The sequence below is a fragment of the Heliconius melpomene genome, chromosome 1 (assembly GCF_056956725.1).
Source record: "Heliconius melpomene rosina isolate 202511_hmr_F chromosome 1, ASM5695672v1, whole genome shotgun sequence".
Taxonomy (NCBI): Eukaryota; Metazoa; Arthropoda; class Insecta; order Lepidoptera; family Nymphalidae; genus Heliconius; species Heliconius melpomene.
The window spans coordinates 14218374-14240493 of record NC_140389.1 but is presented as its reverse complement, the minus strand read 5'-3'; the positions used below and the strand labels follow the sequence as shown (position 1 = coordinate 14240493).

The 22120-nt window shown below is 34.9% G+C and overlaps 1 protein-coding gene and 1 long non-coding RNA gene across 7 annotated transcripts in view; one reads left to right on the top strand and one right to left on the bottom strand.

The window, feature by feature from the left end:
• Positions 1-724: 724 nt before the first annotated feature.
• LOC146541613 (uncharacterized) lies at positions 725-11457 on the bottom strand. 2 transcript variants are annotated; one of them, XM_085189667.1, is made up of 18 exons: positions 11286-11457; positions 10802-11111; positions 10447-10523; positions 9819-9941; positions 8560-8780; positions 7111-7251; positions 6157-6833; positions 5757-5998; positions 5230-5399; positions 4733-4882; positions 4423-4497; positions 4154-4342; positions 3501-3594; positions 3074-3244; positions 2352-2578; positions 1801-2220; positions 1420-1539; positions 725-1121 (listed from the first exon to the last, which is right to left on the bottom strand). In XM_085189667.1, the coding sequence occupies exons 2-18, from the start codon at positions 11100-11102 to the stop codon at positions 968-970; spliced, it is 3552 nt and encodes a 1183-aa protein (XP_085045793.1). In that variant the 5' UTR covers positions 11103-11111; positions 11286-11457; the 3' UTR covers positions 725-967. The 2 variants fall into 2 exon arrangements, with proteins under 2 accessions (XP_085045793.1, XP_085045798.1); XM_085189672.1 differs by having other exon boundaries at positions 5757-5992.
• Positions 11458-15054: 3597 nt separating this feature from the next.
• Positions 15055-22120, top strand: part of LOC146541609 (uncharacterized) — a 240467-nt gene continuing 233401 nt past the window's right edge. For 2 of the 5 annotated variants that reach the window (XR_014878222.1, XR_014878224.1), the window contains exon 1: positions 15056-15324. This is a non-coding gene — a long non-coding RNA (uncharacterized LOC146541609). Of the gene's footprint in view, positions 15325-22120 lie in introns of all 5 variants that reach the window. The other 3 variants (XR_014878226.1, XR_014878225.1, XR_014878223.1) reach the window with 3 other exon arrangements.

Here is a 22120-nt window from a genome sequence, read left to right as displayed (position 1 = left end):
TACTATATTGCCCCCAATCATGGATTTCCTCTCATATCAACCATATACAGACAGTAACCATAAGTATATTACTGGTTGTCTTTCAACATTCAGTTGTGTTAGTACTGTATAATATACTGATGGCCAAAAATAGGCTCCTATTGATATCATAATCTGATAACAAGCTAAAATGAAGATTAATTTGACAAGAAATTAAAATTAAAATGTCTAACCAATTACATCAATATCGAATATATGCCGTCGTGGTACAATGGGGCAGTGCCGGACTAAGCGCGACCGTTGTGACACTCCTAGAGCCAATAATAGAACAGTAGACCTTAATTATTTTATAAAACATAAAATACATATATAGCTGGAGTTTGGCTGGTGGTTACTTTGGTAGTTATCAGGTAAATAAGATGCAAAAAATAATATTAGGTTTCGTTAAATTATCAAGCTCAATTTTTTTATATTTTCTTGGCAATAATATTGGAAATGAAGTTGTCCATTGCCAGAAACCCCCAAATTCATTAAACTATAAGCGCCTACGAATATATTAGGAGCAAATAATATTTTTTACACTTTAGTATATTAAATTCGTATGAGCTTGTTATTTATTAGAGTTTATCCCAGTTTTTCCCAAAATATAAAAAAAAAACTTAGCTAAAAGTTAAGTTTTCAAATAAAAAAATCATCAAAAATAATTTAAAATCATTTTACAGAAGTTAGTAAAAAAAAAAGTTAATTTACTTTTAAACTCATTTAATTTGCATATCACACACAAATTGCACTCATGTGACTACATGTGAATACATCTATTTGGAATGACTACACCAGACCGCACCAAACACAATATTCAAATGTTAATAAAGAAAACAAAGCAAGAATTTCGATTAAATGGCATTATTCTATATTTACAGCTAATTGTATATCTTATATTATTGAAAGGAAAAAATTTGTTTCATTATGATATATTTAGGTGGGTGGTTCATTCCTTAGGAGGTTCTTCTTGTTTTTCCTCTGGGTGAGCATTGCGTTCTGGCGGCTCGTTGCCGTCGGCCCACTTGCCGTCGTACTCCTTGCGATCGACGTATCTTTCTTCTTCATATTCACCCTCGCTACGGTGGCTGTCACGCGAATAGCTACATGTTAACAAATAAAATTTCATATTAAAACAAAAAAATAGTAAAAAGTAACAAAAAATATAATGACTGCAAATAACCTGACAGTATTTTTCCTACAATAATTTTTGCAAATATCATTTGTTGTTAAATACTTAATTGTAAGTTTTAATTCTGTAATTAATATATATTTTTATATAATAATAAAAAATATAAACATCTTTAGTGGCATAAAAACTATAAAATGTTCATTTTATATTACATTAACTGGCTTTTTGTTCTATTTGTAAATAAATATTAAACATAAAAACTAATTTACCTATCTCTATCCTTGTCGCGCCTTTCAGGGCTGTACGACCTCGATCTGCGAGTCCTGTCGGGGCTCCTAGACCTGGAGTATCTGGGCATACGTCTGTCGCGGAAATCACGGAATCCACCCCTGTTAATAATGAAATAAGTTATGTTACCACTTTTTTCCCCTTATACAATATCATATCATACACTATTTTTGTATTATAGTTTCCTATGATATTTGTTATGGCAATCTAGTTAGTTAATAAGGATAGCTATTTATAAATAGCATAGCAATAAATTACCAAAACATACAATAAAAATGTAGTTTTGATTGAAGCAGTTGTCACGCGACAGTTGCGTGTTCAATTCCCATTGAGTGAACAGATTATCCGCGTGGAGCACCAACCTGAAGGGTCTGCCGCGTCCTCCTCCCCCTCTCCTGGGGCGGAAGGGGCGGCCGCCCCGGGAGCGGTTGTCGCGCCACTCGGGCTGGAAGCGGCGGCCGTCGTCGCGCCGGAAGTCGCCCCGGCCGCGGCCGCGGTTGCCGCCGCCGTTGTAGGTGTGGAAGCGCGGGCGGTAGTAGGTGCCGCGCTCGAAGCCGCCACGGCCGCGCCAGTTGCCGCGCCGGCCCATGCGGCGCATCCTGTCGCGGGAGGCGGAGCGCGAGCGTGAGCGGCTGCGCGAGTAGACGGAGCGGCTGGCGTCGGAGCGCGAGCGCGAGCGCGGCGAGGCGGAGCGGCGCCGGCGTGAGTGCACGGACCCGCTGCCACTGGAGCCCGAACGCGAGCGCGAGCGGGAGCGAGCGCGGTACTTGCGTGGAATCGACCTGCGTCAATGTTTAAACTTCATTAAATATATTTAAATTTTTATGTGTTTATTTTTTATTATAGCCACAATAATTCCGTACGTGAATAAATAGTTATATAATTTACTTTACATTGATAACAAGAAACAAACCTGCTCCTCGAGCGTTTAGCAGACCGCCGGTCCTCATCGGACGAGTTGGAGGAGTGCCGTCTCGGCGAGGGGGGTGAGCGCGGCCGCCGCCCGGACGGGGTGGGTGGCTTGATGCGCGTCACAAACTGTTCTGGTCGTCCATCGCCGACCGACACCGGAGTTTCTCCCTCCTTGGCCAACCGGAATGAGCCAAACTTGTCCAACACTATGTTGCCTTTGCGTACCGGCTGGAAATACAGATATATTATAATTTTATGTTGATACACTTAAATTTCGACTATATTCATTAACAAGTCATTATTGTATTATTATTTGTTTCCAATTAATTTTTATTAAGTCACTTGAACAATCTTGATGCAACCTATGTGAAATGGTGCAATATTACAAGATGCATATTACTTGTAAATAATTATAAGCATAGCCATTGTAAAACGATGAGATCGTAAACACAGCGATTGTGGATTTAATCACCATTCGGGAATGAATATATTTTTTTTTTTCCTTCTGACATGACAAAACAAGGAATTGGTCTTCACCATAAATTCTATTGTGATCTGTCCACTTACTAAATGCGAAAAATAAACAAAACTAAAACATGTAGGATTAACTCATTATTTCACTATTTTTACGAAAAAGGATCTTAACAGACGGAAAGACAGACAACCAAGTGATCCTATAAGAATTCTGCGGTTTCTTTCGTGGTACAGAACTACAAGCCTCACCGGTGCGTGTGGGTGCTGGTGCTGGTGCGGGTGGTTGTGCGCGGGCTCGGTGCCGGGCGGGTCGGGCTCGCGGCCGGCCTTGGGCGGCGGCGCGGACGGCAGCGGAGGCGGCTCCTTCATCGCCATCGCGCGTCGCACCGACACGTTCTTGTCACCGCTTGATGGTGATGGCTATATATATGCATAGAATGCAGATGATTTAATTATAAAGTATTTTTTTTGTATCACACTGTATCCCGCGTGTGCACTCTGTTGAGACTTTGTAAGGCTTTGCAGAGTAAGGAAATAAAATATTTCATTTCCTCAAGTGGGAATGAAACCTATAAGCTCCGTCAGACGTTATACCGTACCATCAGACAATGGACACTATTTTATTTGTGTATCAATACAAATTTAAAAAAATAATAAGATAATATATATAATTTACCTTGGGATGATCTTGTGAATCGTCAGAGCTATCTTCAAATGCATAGCGCTCTTTGTAACCTTTTTGTACTGGAGTATCCTTTTTCTTGACACTCCTGATAAAATATTAAATACATTAGAATTTATTGAGGCCGTCGTGGCACAGGGGCACAAGGTTGTGACTGTGCTGCGATGGTTGTAGGTTCGATCGCCACTCGAGGAAATAAAATATTTATTTAAATTTATATTTTTTTGCTCTGGTGCTGAGGCAAAGCACCCCCCAGAGGTCCCCGCCTCCAAAATTCGGCGGAAAGTGGTGAATAGAATGTCTTAACACTAGGCTCCCTCTGCCTACCCTGCAGTGTGTGGGATACAGTGCGAAACTAATTTGATTAGATTATATGTAGCACAAGTCAATCAGTCAAATTTAAACATTACTAATGCATACAATATAATGCTGAAGAGTTTGGTTGAATTGAAAAATTATTTTCATGTTAAAATTATGTTCACTTATAGAGGAAGTTTATAGGCTATATAACATTACGTAAATCGTTTCAGTGTAACCCACTGTACCAGAGCTACCTTGGACACTTACAATGTGTAGGGGTAATACATTTAAATTGTATATTTGAAATAATAGCAAAAGATAATATTTGAATTTACGTCAAAACTCACGGTTCTTTAACAGCATTCATAGACATCTTCCATTTTGGTTTCTCAAGTGGTGGTGGAGGAGCTTGATCAATAGGGCTGACTGAATGCCTACCGTCCCTTTTGCCTAGAACTTCCTTCTCCACCATGACGTGATAAGCACTAAGTTTGGATTCCAATTCTTCCAAACCCTGCATTTCATCTAGGATACGACTAAAAAGTAAAAAAGATTTACATTATTACTATTTTCTATGGTTCCGTCAAGATTTTTTTTTTTGGAACAGTCTAATTACCTTTTCTCATTGTGTTTTCTTTCATATTCCCCTTCTGAACTGAGATCTCTCTTTGATTTTCCTTTTAGTTCCTTTCTGTTAAAAAAAATACTTCTACTATATACAAAGTATTTATTAAACATAATATAAAGCTTGTTATAATTTTTGCCAACAAAAAAAGGTGTATAAGAATTTTGATATGAATGTGCGAGGCCTAGAGCGTATTCGACCACTGATGTACAGTTTATATATGTAAGTTTTTTTTCCTAGACATTTACATTTTAAAAATATAGATTTGGGAAACTTATATAATATGTAGAATAATAAATACCTTATAGCATCACGTAATTTCTTATCACCAATATTGTCTAAATCACGTAGGTTGTATTCAGAGTTGTTGGAGGTGCGCGACAACTTAGCTTTTCTTTTCTCTTCACGCTCTTGCTCCTTGCGCTTTCGTTTTGATTCTTTCTTCTTTTTCCTTTTACAAAAGTAACCGATATTAAAGTATTCTACAAACGTTACAAAACTTTGGCTTAGGCTTTCTCTTATATTGATTTCTGTATATCATAATATTATTCTGTAAGTACACAAAATTCCGACTTTGGGAAATAATTTCATTTTAAAAGGATGGGTGGGCGCGTCAGGAATCATTTTTGTCTTATCAAGCAAGTAGCAAACAAAAAAAGAGAAAGAAGAGAAAGAAATCCAATATAGACCGGAAAAAATTATACAACCTATAGGTATTAACTCGCTGAAGTAAGTACCCTGCCCACTGCATTTAATGGCGTCAATAGAAATTTTATTATGCAAGCAAATTGAACTTACTTATCCTTCTTTTTCTTCTTCTTTTTATCATGATCTGCACCGGGCTGTGTTTGCTGTCCCAGCTCTTGCATTTTGCGATTGCGCTTATACTGAGCAGTTTCTTCTAAGAAGTTACGTACCTTATCTTCATAGTCAGAATCTTCCTTAGTCATTTCTAGAAACTTTCGCACCTGATGATAAATAATATATACTGCTTTAAGGCAAATTTTGCTTTAAATCGTTAAACAAAATAAAAATTTGTTCAATTATTGTTGATTCTATTCATATTTGTAATCCCTTCAGTGAACTACATTAGATAATGTGTGGTCTTCTTCATCCTGGCATAAATCCCGGCGTATGCATTAGACGTGTGGTATGTGTGATAATGGATTTAAATATAACAAAGAAATAAAATTCAATTCAGTGTCTTATAAAATTTTGCTACATGTGACAAAATTTCTTTTCCTATTTTACAAAACGCAGGAAACCCATAAAAGATTGGAAAGCATATAGTATTTGCTAAAAAAATAACATAAATGAATACCGACCTTCAATTCGTAGTCAATATCAGCTTGTGACTTCATAGGCGCCGTAGTCGGTTCCTCCAAAACGGGCGGGGGTGGGGGTTGATATCCGTAGGGATGATTGAACTGGGAGTTGTGTGTCCTAGATCCCGCCGCGTCACTGTCACCTAACATCGCCATACGTTTACTCAACGGTGATAATGAGCGTTGCCTTTTGTTGTTCGATTGAGAACGACGTTTTTTCTTACGATTTGGTCCTTCTGATCCTGAAAACATGTACTTCTGTATCTATGATATATATAATGTAAAGGAATTGAATCTACTAAGTAGACAAAGAAAAATTTTATTATTTTCAGTTACTATATTATTATGTAATCATATCGATATAAAGGTATATAAAAACAATATACTGTTAATTTCTCACCACTGGAATCTGATGAAGAAGATGAAGATTCAGAAGAAGAGCTTGAACTTGAGGAGTCACTTGATGATGAGGATGAACTGCTTGATCGTTTTTTCTTGCCCTTGCCGCGCTTCTTCTTCTTTTTCTTTTCTTTTTTTTCTGTTAAATTGAGCAGCTGTTTTAAAGTCTCCTGCATCTCAAATGACTTTGCCCCTGACAATCCAGGTAACAACAATTCATCAGGCTCTATCAATGGTTTGTTTGTAGAAGTCTTGCTTCTAAGAAAATCTAAAGAATTCTGAGCTTCCTCATGGAAAGGTATGATAGCTAAACAATCCTCATATGCCTTTTGCGCCTCAGGTATTTTATTTTCATCTTCATAACTACGACCCAACGCCACTAATGTTTCTCCTAGATATTTACGGGCATTTGCGTGATTAGGGTTCAGCTTCAGTGAAGTTTCAAAGTCCTCTATAGCTTTCTTGAATGTTCCATTGTTAGCATATAATGCGCCTCTTGCCACAAGGCCTTCTACATTTCTAGGATCAATACTTAGTGCCTTATTTAGGCATTGGAATGCGTCAGAGTGTCGTCCCAGTTTAAAATATTCAATTCCTTCAGCTACCGATCGGAACGCCCATTTGTTTGCTTGAGCTTGACGGAGTTCATCTGCATATTCTGATGTTGAAAATCCTCCTCTGAAAACAATAACTAAATTTAAAGTGTTTGTATTATTATTGTTAATAAAATGAAACTTTTTTATTGCCGCATGCTGTGCCCCGCACCTGAGATCCGTTCATTACCATTCCCCACTTTCCGCTGAATTCTTAAGGCACTGCGTGTTGAGTGGCGGGACTCAATGCCGCGATTGTCTTAAATATTTAAATTTCTCTGAATGGGAAACGAATCGATAATTGTGTAAAATTAATAACCTCAATTTGATAGCATTTAAATAAATAATATTATTGACTTTACCTTAATGTTGAAAAATTTGTGCAATACATGTTGGAGATGCCAAGGAGCTCAGAGAGGTATTGGACGCAGTTAGGATTATTGAAGCCAGGACTCTTCTCCAAAATTGCTTCATAACTTTCTCCCTTCATTTCCATAGTTTTCCTGTCAAAAATTAATCAATTAATATGGCAGAAATGTGGCCACAGCTGTATCCTTTGATTTTAGACGCGAGACATTCCACTATTACTTGACTAAAAAGATTCAAAGTAAAATGAATGTATCGTCTCAAGAATAGATTCCTAATGTCAGTCATAATTCACACATACTCATCCTCACCTGTTCCCTTGGAGCTGTTCAAAAAAGGTTATTTTACTTGAATTTTATTTCTTTCACACACAAATATAACATCATAGATTAGGTGATGCTGCTTGACAATGTGACTTTAATATTACCAAAATATCTCAGCTATGGTCACAATACAATGTGGTGTTATGAATAGGTCTCGGAAGTTGCTCTCTACACCTAGAAAAAATCACCCTAAAATAATAGAGGAAGATGGTTCCTTTAGTAGCCAGCTAGCCTGTACAATCAGTGTCCAACGAAACAGCGCGAACCACCGTCGCTTTGTTAAACTATTGTTATCATCTCTGGGAGTCTCACATCAGCTAAATATATTAACAGTCAGGGCTAGTCCATTTTAATAAAAAATAACGCCAACGCCCGACAAATGTTGATTATATTAAAGTCCAATCAAGGTTTTGTGAGATAATGCTGCAATATTAAATATTAGATTTAATACGGAATTAATGTTCTGCTTACAGACATGTGAATGCAGTGACCCTAGGAATATATGTACTGACCTTTTAGCCATCATAGAAGTGTTAAAGATTTGGCAAAATCTGATAAAAATCCATAATAAAAGCTAAATACGCATCCCAATCAACATATAAATAATGTCTTCTATAATCCAATTTTTTTAACATTGCAAATTCAAAATAATGTATTTGTGCAACTAGGCACTTGGTGAATTGTTTAAATCTATACTGAAAAAGTGACCACAAAATAGTGAAAACATTTATCCACATAAAGAACATGTCCTTAATTTCCCAACTTGTATGTGTGAAAAATATAATAAAAATCCACATACACTAAATGATAAAACACAAAACAAAGTAAACACAATTCTTCATATATCCATTATTCATTACTTTCTTCTAATCTGGACTAACTTCAATTTAGTTGTTTCACAGCATCAGTTTTTAATATGTTGATTTTTAAACTTCTTAATAGCATATAATGGTGACTTCTTCAGAAATATGTTTGTTTACATAGTTTCCACATTCACAGAATGGTTCAACATCTTCACAATAAAAGGTGATATAATAAAATACAGTGTGACAAAAATGTGATTGACAGCCCTGCAAAGTGTGAGAATACTGTGATTTAATTTATATAAACGGCAATACATACTTGTACACTAGGGGAAAGTCGTCAGTGCTGAGGAGTCCTAGAGGAGGCATAGGCGGGGGATCATCGGGTCCCCGTGTAACACCTTTCATGCCGCAGACCATTTTGTCCGTGTCAGGAATGACTTCTATAACTTCACAGCACACTGTGTCATTCATCAGGTAGGTTCTTGACACATTTTTCTTGTCCACCGCTGGTATGATATTTGCAACTGGCAAAAATGCCTAGAAAAATAATACCTATCGTCTAATAGATGTCTATAACATAAACTGTCTGTAGATAACAGATTGCTTTTAGTGAATACATAGATATTTAGATTTGTAAATTCTTTTATTATATTGAATAATTTTAGAATCAGACCATTCTTTTTTAAAGGCCAAAAGGCTAAAAACATACATTTTTATCACAGATTGAGTAAATGACATATACACAAAATATAACCCTACTAAGAAATTAAAATTTGCTCCACTAGGTATATTTACAAAATCATTTCTCATCATTCTCTCTCATCTCGTCATTTCTTATCATCAAAGTCCTTCCCATGTTATAAAATGAGAATGTGATCTTAACATTATGGTCAATAAGAGGGCCACACAAAGAAGGGTAGTCAAAAAGAACCTTGGAACCTAGTGTTACAACAGTTCTTGAAGTGTTGTGTATTGAGTGGAGGAACTCTATGCCACACTTTGAGCAAGCGAGTGAGAAGAGGAAATGGAAAAGAATGAGGAAAAAAATATATAAAATTTTCCTCAAGTGGAAATTGAATCCACATTCTGTCGTGTTTAAAGTCACAGTTGAGCCTCTGTGCATGACTTGCCTCAACTACACTAATATAGTATGTATATTTACATATTACACATATATAAACCTTTAACACATAGGGCTCACTCTGTCTGTAATCCTAAATTCCTTAATTTAAGTAATAAAAATCTTTAGATTATTTTAAAATTCATTCATTTGTTTATTGTGAAACCAGTTCCCAGTCATGAGAATTAATTTTTCTTGCGACAATAAGACAATGTGTGTCACATTGAATTTTTCCATTTAACACATGTCTCAAAAACTGGTCAGTGTTTAGAGAATAGAGTATCTTTTTTTTCAGCTTCACACTGTATCTTGACACGTATGTAGCTTGACACTCCGTTCCCCACTTTCTGCCGAAATTCTGGAGGCATTGCGTGGCAGAACTCAACGCCGCGCTTTGCCATGGAGTATCTAACACTAGGTTTCAAGGGTGAAAAAAAAGGAATAGTCACTCATACCTTAACATTGATATCAGCAACGTATCTTGGAGTCGGAGCTGCTGTGCATAGAACCTTCAACATCATTCCTGAGGCTGTTCTATTGATCACTGCTCCAATGATTAGTTCACCAGTTTTCACATTCTATATTTAAAAAACAATAACATTTTTAATATGAACAGTATAGGCAATAAATCATGGTCACTCTGAAGTTAGCAGTAGACAACTGCACAGATTTGATTGTATAGTTTTGACCAAAGTGCATAAGTTCAGAAAACCTAAGTTTGGGGTGGCCCCCATTAGTTGATCATACTGTATTTAATTTTAAGTGTCATTGTATATTTATTTATATATGTTTATAACAGTACCTCCACATATAGCAGGGTGGGTAGAGAGAATCTAATGTTAAAATGTTCTATTCCCCAAGCACTGTTGAACTTTCAAGACATTATCTTGACTACATTACACTTTTCGTAAACCAGAGTTTAAGTTTTGTAAACCAGAATGAGACAATGGAGTTAACTCAATACCCCAATTTAGAATGAAACCCACAGACATTGAATTTACACATGCTGAACTGCAACGGCCTGAGCTGATGCAGTAAATTTTGGTAAAAAAAGTAAAATCCATACAAAATTGTTATACTTACATCAAAAAAATGTCGCAATCTTGCAGTTTTATCCACATTTAAAAAAGTCTCAAATGGTGGCATTAATGCAAACAAATCTGTAAAAAATATTTCATTATTTATTTGAATAAAATCTCTATATGAAACAATCTGATATAATTTATATTATAAAGAGGATTAAAACATTTTCTAATAGAAAGGATATATCTTCTTATAATATATTTGGTGCGGCTTAGGTGGGCGAAATGGAAAGTTCACTATTGACCTTATGACCATAACATTTTTTTGGTAGGTGGGCGGTATGATAACTGGGTAGGTATCGATTATTAAAAAGTATATATTAAAATAAAACTGATATATTAAACAAGGTGCTTACTATCTTCAGGTGTAGTTGCATCAGCCCCTAAACTAGAAGATGATGGGGTTTCTTCTAATAGTGAAGCGTCAAATAAAGCATTTGCTTCTTTTGCAATAAACTGATGTAAGTTTAACCGCTTTGCTCTGTCTTGGAATGTAAGATGTTTATGTCTGGACTGATAAACAGCAAAGTCCAGTGGTCCTACACCAATTTTGCCCAAATCGTCTTCTCCTCGTTCTGCCTCCCACGCCTTTTGTAATTGTTGCCCATGGTAGTTGATGGATTGCGCCACCAATGGCGCATCCAGAACCGGTTCCATATTAATATGCTGCAATAACAATAAGGAAGCAATGTAATATTTTAAGAAAATAAAGCCGCATTAGAATCACAGAACACATTTACTCATCAGAATTGATTAAAATCCGGTCATGCCGCCATTTTGAACAAATAATAGTACTAGTGTGATTATGAATAATGAAATGAAAAATTATTCAATACTTACTGTAAAGCTGCCAAGACTCAAAATTATAGCTAAAATTCACACTAAATTATAATTAGATATAGTCCGTAGTGTCAATAATATAACCACAAAATGAATTCAGAAAGCACTTCCATCAAAATGGCGGAACATACTTCACTATACTCAACTCATGATGTGAAAATGAAATCAGAAATACGAATTCAGTGCGCGTTGCGCACAGACTGATGAAAAAATTAGTAAATATATTGTGTACAACTACAGACTATATTATACAGTCCACAGAGTATAGACCACATATAGACTACAGATTATAATACATGATATATTACAAGATCTATTACAATAAATTTACTGATTTTAAACAAATACTATACCGTAAATAGTTATTAAGGAGAAATATACATTGAAAATACTTTAAAATGAATAAAATTAAAATAAATTTTAGTTGATTGAATATCTATATGGCTCTTTTAAAAAAACCAGGGAGATGTAAATTATAATCTTTGTAGAATTAGATTTGGGTTAAGGTAAAGTGAGCTGTTTATATAAATGAATGAAATATGTATTTTTACATTTTGCAAGGAGGTGGATTATATTTTTTTATAATGTATTTGTCTAACTCTGTCTTGTCTACTTATTCCTATTTTTTGTACTCCTCGGAGATTGTGGTAGATGTATTTTTCGCTTGTTGAACTGGACCAATGCTTGTCATTTACCACCCATGACTCAAGGGTATCATTAAGTGATAAGTCGTATATTCGTGGCTACGTAGGAAACCAATATCTACTAGCTTATACTATATTATAAATAAGCGTATACTACATTATAAGCTTATATCTGGCAATTCGATGCCAAAAGTAAATTTATTGGATATAATATGAGGCTGCAGCACCACGAGTGCAGTTGGAGGGACTGTTGGTCTCACCGGAAACACGATTGCTGTGGATTGGATTATACAGAATAAACAATAATCGGTGGTGACATCAGTGGTAGATTTATTAGATAATTATTAACTCTTTCACTTGATTGATTTTGCACATTTAGGAGAGAACAGGGCAATGACAGCCTACTAATGGAAAATGTTGATAACAATCACATTTGTCAACATTTTTGTATTTTTTTATTAGGAACTCTTACTTTGATTATTTAAGGTTTTACTAGGTTCTCATTAGCCACTGACCACCATTTTGAAATGAATAAAATAAATATGTAATTCTACTTCTAATCACAATTTAACTAATTGGAATTGTTAGTGTATGAATCTGGGGATATAATAAGCATAAATATAATTAAATTATATATAATTTCGTTCTCACCTTGATGTTGGCAATTAGCATTTTTTTGTAAGCTTAAAGTGAAAAATACACAATCGTCCCTCGTGACTTAAAAAATGGTACTAATGACTTGAACGCGTCAGGCAAAGTTTGTCGATGGTTGATGGAAACAGTGTAGTGCTTACTATCACGCGAATGTGCCTGCATTCCGTGCAATCACCATAGTTCCCATTGCCCGATGGCTCTCATTACCCTGCGTTCCCCTACCCCCTACTTCATAAACCTGGAGGGTGGAAGTTTCTAAAAGATTTCTGTCAATTTTGATTATATCTGAAAATTAATATAGGGACTCCTTGTTATATATAAATAATAAGAACAAATAGTTCAGGATTTTCAAGAAATTCAAATTTACGCTATTTACGCTATGGGATTTATTTGTGTGTCAAAGTGAAACCGTTATCCAAAAATCATCGGATCTCATGTACCTACAGCTAAGCTAAGCTACTCTATAAACGAGCTATAAGTCCTACTAACTTCAAAAAGTACACTTTAGTAAAAAAATTGCTTTACTTATTTATTTACTATCGAGAAGTGGAGGTAAGGTGAAAAATTCGTCCAGCATTAATAGTGAAGATAAGAAGAAAAAGAATTAGAGCTTGTGAAGTTAAGGCTTGTAAATATAGTTAGGCTATGTGAAATTAGAAACCTGGCTGTACATGAGATTATATATTTTTTGATAATGAAAGAGTATTTTTTATATATTGTTATGTTTTAAATACATAAATATTATAATACTAGATATTTTATCTATTTAAATTCAAGAATGAGTAAGTTGTGAAAAAAAGCTTGCAATCTCTTTTTAATCTAGTTACTAATGTTAACGAATTTTTACATAATCATCCCCAATATTTACAATTTTAGCCACTTAGCCAACTATCAGAAGTAATACTTCATTAGCAGCATAATACTGTAATATTTTAGAATTATGTTGAGGCACGTAAGTATATATCTTGCATACTTCAAAGCGACCATAAAGCGTCATTGGGAAGGTCTCACTTCAATAGAAGAGGCGAATACAAAAGGCGAAAGAGGGCTAGGTAATGGCAGACACAATAGAAATACTGTTTGGACTGGGAGGCGGTTCCTCGCACAATGGTGGACCGCGAAACTTATTTTATTCCTTAACACTTATTTATTTTCAGAGCCTAGACAAGGGTTTTCCCCTAACGTTCCGTCTACTTGTTTTGATAAATCAAGTTTCTAAGTTAACAGAAATAAACTATTATTTCACATACATTATTAAATAGAGTACACTAATAGATAGTACACGTAGCTATAAGTCACTAATGGACAGTTTTAACATAATGCGAGTATTCGTTAATTGCGTGACATTTTTATTGTATATCAGCGCAACATAAATTCGCTGGCGTGTATGCAAGGTGTATTGTGTGGGCTGACACAATACGCCGTGTCGCTTTGTGCCGCATTCGCACCATTGTCATCGGACATATTACTCAACGTTTTCACCTTATATCAACTTCTGCAGTCTTTGGTGCTTCCTTTTGCTAGATACAGCAGCTTAGTAGTGTTTAGTTTTCATTAAAGTAAAAAACCACCTCAGCTTTACTAGACTATAATTATATATTTTCATTGCTTCAAGCTGTTTCCCGCAGGTAGCAGGGTATACAGAGGGAACCCTGTATCCTAGTATTAAGACATTCCATTTCTAATAAGATACTTTTTTAACATTCCAGACTTGAGAAAGAAAAATATTTATTAGGATTAGGCGACATTTGAACCCGTGCCTCTTCAGAAACCGTCCAAGGGCAGAGCGTTTTTTAAAGAGGCGCGGGTTCATCGTCCCGTCCGTTCCGGGTTCCCGCTACGTTCAAATAATTATACGTTTTCCTAATAAGTATAAGATATTTATGTTCCCCGCTTTCCGCCAAATTAAATCGTCTGTCAATATCCTTTATCTCAGGAACGGAAGGTATTTAAGCCGCTAGTTCAAGTGAAGTATCAGATGAAAAGGCTCTGTGTAAGCTAAGCTTGAATTTCAGTAAAAACTCGAGCCCTCCCATTTTTGTACGGAACCGTCGGTAGGCTAGCTCGACCGACCCCGATTTTGAAATATTTTTATGTATGAATGTAATAATTCTCAATTAGGTTACTGTACACATATTTAGTCCCTTCAATATATGGATGTAGGATATTATTAGGATTAAGTTCAAGTTATAATATTAGGATTATATTTTACGTTACCTAAAGTATATGAATTAATTTCTATAGATAATTATGTCAGTCAATAATTCTTTAACGTATAATACTGAAACCGTCTGAAATTGTATTATTTATAAATAATATCTTTAATAAGTATATATTAAATTAAAAGATATGTTTATTAACTGAAAGTAATTATTTATTTATATATTTTACATTATGCATTCTTGCATTTTATGCATAGGGTGGATCAGGGATGGTTGAGATTAAGCGTGGTGCGCAAGGATTCGGCGCGGGAAAGCTCTAAGCGTGCACGTCATTCGCCGGCCGGCTCGCAGTCTGTGGCAGTATCTCATAGAACACGATCGCTTGGCAGCAAAATATACAACCTAAGCTCGCTCGAACTTTTTCGTCGGAAATGATTTCCCGCCAAATATTGTCATTTTAATTTTTACACTGTGGAGTACTAAGTGGCTGAATTGTTTTAGTGATGGTGTCGTGTTTTGTGATTTATATTGTGCATATTTTGGAGAATACAGGAATTATTCTACGGTCAAAACTTGGCGGTAAGAGTTTTATTGGATTCTAATTAGATTTTTGCTTTGGCATAATTTTTTTATTTTTGTTATATTTTTAAAGATAGATTTATTTATCTTGAATGATTTTTGAATAATTTTTATTTTAGTTGCTATTTTTCACTGTATATAGATTTAGTTGTAATATTTGGAAGATATCAAATAAAACATTTTATATACAACGTTGTACCCTTCTAAATCATGATTTTATATTTTTTTGATATTGTAATTGTAAGTACATGAAACTTCACATATCTATAATTGCAATTTTTATGATTTAATACTCGGTAGATATAATTTATTTTATTTTATAATGAATAAACATTTCAACACAATATTCTTCAACATCATTGGGTAAGTTGTACTTCAAGTATTGTTTTGTTTTTCATACAAGAGAATTAATAAAAAAAGCCAATTCATATTAATACTTTATAAAATAATTATGAAACTCCACTGACAAAACAAAAGCCGATCGCGATGAAATCGATTGACGCGATAAACTTGCAAACAACAAAATAATGGTAGACTCGGGGAATTAACGTTTCTATTGTGTTAGTACAATAATCTGCTATCTAGGCCAGCCTCAGTGCTGCAGACGAACCTTTTGTCTTTCATGTTCGCCGTTAATAATGGCGGGCACCGAAACAGCCGCGCACAATACCGCGAAATGTGCGCGTTTTCATTTGCAAGACAAAACGCGCTTTGTTGTGTCCGCTCAATACGGAATTTATAGCGACGGCTCGCTAACGAACGACCGAACGCCATAAATGCATTTTGATCGGAGGTCCGTTCATAATCGATGGCGCTGACCTATTCACCATTCATTCGCTTCCTAGGAGGCAGAAGCACCCTGTTTCGTTCGACTTCAGCGACGGATTGTCATCTTAGTATTAAATGTTACCGATTACATAAAATGATGATAACAATGCAATAACGGCACATTGTTTCATTACTTGACGAAATTAATTATCTCATTTATGTGTCACCTGCATCCTTGAAATATCTCACGTGTTTTTTCACTTTCTAAACGTTTAAAAAACATTCCATTTGGGGCAATTCAATGATGAACTTGTTTTACAAAGCCAAGAAACACTTGTATAAATTTAGTATTTATTTTATACCGACTGATAAACTGTTTGATTTAACAAATCTGAAAGTAATTTTATCTTAATAAACACAATATTTCTTATAAAACTCGAAATGAAAGAACTATTCAGTGGGTAGGTTTTATGAAAGTCCAAAGTAATATTATACCTACCTATTTATTATACAGCAAGTCTATATTTTCAGTCAAAAGAATCCGATTCAAAGAAGGCGAAGAAACGGAAAGGTAACCACAAAGATTCGCTTCAGTCGGTTGGCTAGCCAATGGATTGCGCTCCTTTGCTACGTACTTCATTTAAAGAATCTACTTTGCTTAAAGAAAATCTTTAGCATTTTTAAGAAAGTAAAAAAAATCCTTTGAATGTTTCACGTAAGTCGAAATATTATTTCTTTTGCACTTTTTGTCACATTTCAGTCGTTTCTCCATGAAGCTCAGCCTGCAAATAGGGGATCATTTCTAATTAAGCTCAGTTTGATGTTCAGGCTATCCTAGCGTTTGATATGTGGCGAACTTCCAAAATGAAAGGAGAATCCCTACAAAATAAAGTTACACTCAAGACTTCGAGAGGTCGCGTCGCTACAAAAGCTTCGTAATTGGCCCGTTCTTTTTCTACTTCCCTGAAGCATTCAGAGCCAATGAAACGTGTGCATTTAAATGACGTTCCACAGCTTTGTGGGGTCACACTCAAAGTTGTTCGTGAAACCGCCAGTATACGACTTTTGTATAGCCCCGCGACGCAGGGACTAAAAAGAACCTGCTATTTACTTGTTAAGAACTCATTAGTCATGCTTATTTGAAAATGTAATAGTCTACTAGGTACTATGTGAGCTGTTGGCTTATACTCATAAAAGAAGTAAGGGATAAGAAACAAGGTTTAATTTTAACTTATTTTAATACTTCTTACAATATTGTTATTATATTTTTTTAAAAAGAACTGAAAATATAATGTTTTTTTTTGTATATCAATATCTGTAGTTTTTCCTAATTCAAGTGCTTTAAATATTACATCTGCCAACAGTTATAATAAAACTTACTAGACTAATTAATAATTATCATTTGTATTAAATTAGTAAAAATCAGCTTGTCACACCATCGAACTACCTGAAGAATGTCGAAGATTTCAAACTCGATCCATGATTTCAATTTTTAAATACTAAAAACCAATCGATGTTTAATATGTCAAACATATTTGTAAATGTTTAAAAAGTAGCTAGCACATTCCCCAGCACGCACCACAAAACACACTTACGTAACTACACATCCCTATTGAATCGACGTACCCCCACCACCCACACCCATTCATTCTTTGCAGCTTTTGTACGAGCGTTCAGGCTTTTTGTAACGGCCGGCCGTCGTGAATAGTAACTGACGAAATATTGTTAACCATGATATCATCTCGACAACTTCGTTCGAAACTGTAGAGCTGCGAAGAGTTAAAGATTTCGGTGTGTGGAAAATGAGGGTGTTTTTTTTATATTTCTTGACCGATTGACCTTTTAATTAAAGTATTTATAGCCAACGAATAGTGAGTATCACTGTATATTAAAAACTTTGTCTGAGGCTTAAATACTACTATACTTACTAATTGAATTATGTACTTTAGGCAAAAAGTAAAAGCGCACAGATTCCCACCGATATCATTGAATAAACTGAGACAATTTTTTTTTCCAATATGTATTTTCATTTTCATAAAACTCAGGCTTGCTTATTTTTTTAGCTACACGCTGTATACCGCATATAGCGGGGTAGGCAGAAGGAACCTAGGAACCCAGCGTTAGGACACTCCGTTCTCCAGTTAGACATTTCCGTTCCCCACTTTCCTCACAATTTTTAAGGTAAAGTCTATTGAATGGCGGAATTCAACGCCGCGTTTAGCCTGGTTAGCAGAGCGAAGAAATAACAATATCTAAATATTTCCCTGTCTCGAGTAGGAATCGAACTCACGACCGTCGTGTTCACATTCGCACGCTTGTGCCCCTGCGCTACGACAGCCTCTTGGCAGGTTGTTTAATGAAATGTAAATTACAATTATATCACTAACTTGCTTATATAATTCCGCGATTACATTGACGGTTTTATCGATAATATACATAAAAGAAGAGTATTAAAGTAAACAATGGTTAGGCACCTACTTGAAAGGGGGGGTAGGGGGATGGACGATCGGTATTTGGTGCTCGCATTGTCGTTGAATAACTTTTGTCCCTATTGTGTTGCTGAAAGAGCCACAAAGACTTCAGCGTTGAACATAAACCGAAATTCACCAGAGCGCCGATCACTCGTCTCTTAATAATGTTTGAAGCCTGATTTTGTTCTTTACAAAGAGATTTTATATAATCTTTATTATGGAGTTTTTATTCAAGGTTATAAACATGGTTTTAAATATTATTTACTAAACAGATCATAAGCCACTATGTTTTTTTCTTCCGATTGATTCTGTATGTACCTATAGATTTTAAACATTAGGCAGTTTATGACATTATAATTCATCTACAACACAGAGTGTCTAGACACTAGGTTCCCTCTGCCTACCCTGATATCTGCGGGATATAGCGTGAAGCTGAAGGAGAAGAAGAATGTCAACAAAAATAGAATATATACGTATACAGGTGTAACGCGATCGACGGATCAACGATTGTCTATGGGTAACCTTAGTACGTATCCGTTTCATGTATGTTAGCTTTTATTTTCAGTTGTTCGACAGATATTTGAAAATTTATGATGTTTTTGGAAAAAAATCTGATTCTTGAAGAAAATTGGCAAATACAGCCCGACTGTTGAGTCTGCATTCATGATTTTTTTTCAATATAGCTTAATGGTAGGCATTTTGTATAATGTAATATTTCAAAAGTAACTTATAAATCTTGGAAATAACATGGAAACAAAAATATTTTTAAATAAGCATTTTTTTTTTGAAAAACTTTCAAGGGCTCTAGCAAAAAAGAAATACGGGTGATTTTCTTCCAGATATAATTTTAAAAACTACTAATATGAGCATAGAATAATTTCTGAAAGTTTTATAAGTGCAGCTCAATGACAACATGTTAAAAAATGTACTCAAATCATGAAACAGTAAAAAAGTTATTCTTATCACTAGAATTGACTACATTTAAATCGAGTTTTTACTATATTTACATAAGTGTTTTCACTTTTTACCAGTCTACTAAAACCAGACAATATTTATTAAGTACAAATATTTTAATAATGTACAGCTATCTTAGCACGGGCCGTAAAATTGGCTAATTCCAATCCCAAACCATAATATAAAATACCAAAACGCTAATTGTCATATCCGAGCGCGGCCGCCATATTGTATAGAATTTTTACACACATATTCGTAGCACATCTTACTTACGTATTTTTTTAACTATACGCTGTATACATAGCAGAGGCTGACATAGCAGACTAGGCAGAAGGAACTTAGGAATTTATCATGAAGACACTCCGTTCCCGTTAAGACACTTCTGTTACCCACTTTCCGCCGAATTCTCGAGGCATTGCGTGTTGAATGGTGGAACTCAACGCCGCGCTTTGCCTCGTTACCGGAGCGAGGAAATGAAAATCATCATCATCATCATCATCATCAGCCTATCCTCGTCCACTGCTGGACATAGGCCTCTCCAATGGCACGCCACTGAGCTCGATCTTCAGCTATTAAAATTAAATATTATATATGAATTTAAAATGACATAATATCATACAATGCCTCGACTTGAACTAGTTTAATAAAGAAGTTTTAAGGCTTTTAAAGTGTACGCTCGATCGCGGTTGTGATTTATCTCCAGTTTATTGAGTGCATCTCTTTGTGGCCGATACTCTATTTCAGCATTATCATGAGGAGGATAATATTAAATTATTAGACTTATTTATAGTAACCGTTATGTTTAAGTTAATTAGTTCCGTGTAAATACACTAAACAACTTTTAATGAGTATGGAAGTATCTTAATGAGAATCAAAGTGTTTTAACACTAGGTTTTCTGGTTTCCTTTGCCTAAAATATTTAATAAAACAAAAATATTTAAAAAAAAAAAGTATCGAATGCATTAACGCGCGTACAGTCGAAAATATTTCAACTGTGCCACTGTGGCGTCTTTATAGAAAGAGGGTGATATATCTATAGACATGTGTATAAGTATATACATATAATAGAGGGTAGATAAAAAATGTAATAAAGAGAATTTTAGTCAACCTTTCACTGTAACCTATTTTCCATTATCCTTTGTATGTTGGCACCATTCTTTGCTGCTTTTGTGTCCGTGATACATCCAGAGACCAATGTGGCGGTGTATTTTTTTAAAAGCTATAAATACTGTCCTAATTATTTAATATTTTTTTAGGTAGTCAGTAAAAGTAAAATTTATAAAATAATGCAATAATAAACTTGTCGATCTCCACATCCTTCATCCTATTTAACAATGCAAAAATTGCAAAAACTCCCAAACATCACTAAAACATATATTTTTTATAACTTTAACTTAACGTTGTCATTTTGGCACTTTCACCTTCCAGGTTGGCAATGCATTCGCAATCCTCTCAGGTTATAAATGTCCATTGACGAGGAATCCACTTACTATCAGATCCTATGGCTCGTTTGTCCTTTTTAGCAAAAAAAATCTGCAAGTTAGTGTATAGAGAAGATATCCGTGTGCATTAGTAAGTACCTATATAAATAAGATACTTAAACATCTACCAAAAATAAATTGCATAGAAAGTGTAATTGGACTGATGTTATTGACAAATCTCAATACATGTTTGTTTTGTTGTAACGTCTTAATAATGAGTAAGTTTAACTGATTTCTGTAAGAAAAGGAGGTTATCAATTCGACTGTATTTTTAATATTTTGTTTAAATCTGCATAATATAGTTTTTGTATATATCATATTTTCAATTTTTATATAATAATAGCGTTAATATATTAACACGCAAATACGTAATGGTAAAACTCTATTGTAATCAAAATTATTATAGAACAAATTGTAATATTTAACTATTAATGTTCCATTAATGAAGGGTGTCGCACGTTTAGGGTTTACAACACGCAATACCATAGATTACTATTAAATGTACAATGACTATCTACATGTTATATATATTCACTTTTTCGCCAATTTCATTATATTGATATCCAGGTTCTCTTTATATTAGGGTTACCTACTTGATATTAAGAATACTAGAGATGGTTACTGTATGGTACTGAGTGGCAGAACTCAAGGCTGCGCTTAGAACAAAAAAATATTTAAAATAAATAATATTATTTTTTTAATATTTAAAATGTAAAAAGCATAACAGAATATTCTAAACTCATTAAATACGATTTTTGACAAAATAAAAAGGAGAGTGATTGTCACGCAATCACTCAGTTCGTTCTTTGACATGCCCTTACCCTCACATTACAAAGGGACACATTTCCACCAGTTGGAAAACAGCCAAAGAGTCTTTTTATCGAATGCCCTAAACAATGGGTTAGCGATGAGACACAATAGTTTTGAATGACAAGCGATGGTAGATTAGGCATGGTGACAACCCTATTCCTTATGTTAAGATGCGGATCGTATGTTTCGTATTGAGATATTGCTGTACAGTTTTCTTCTAAAACAGGTACTTACTTCCTTAAGATTTTAATGATTAATAATTTGTTGCCATTAAGACAATTATTTTGAGATATATGGTGATATATCTCAAAG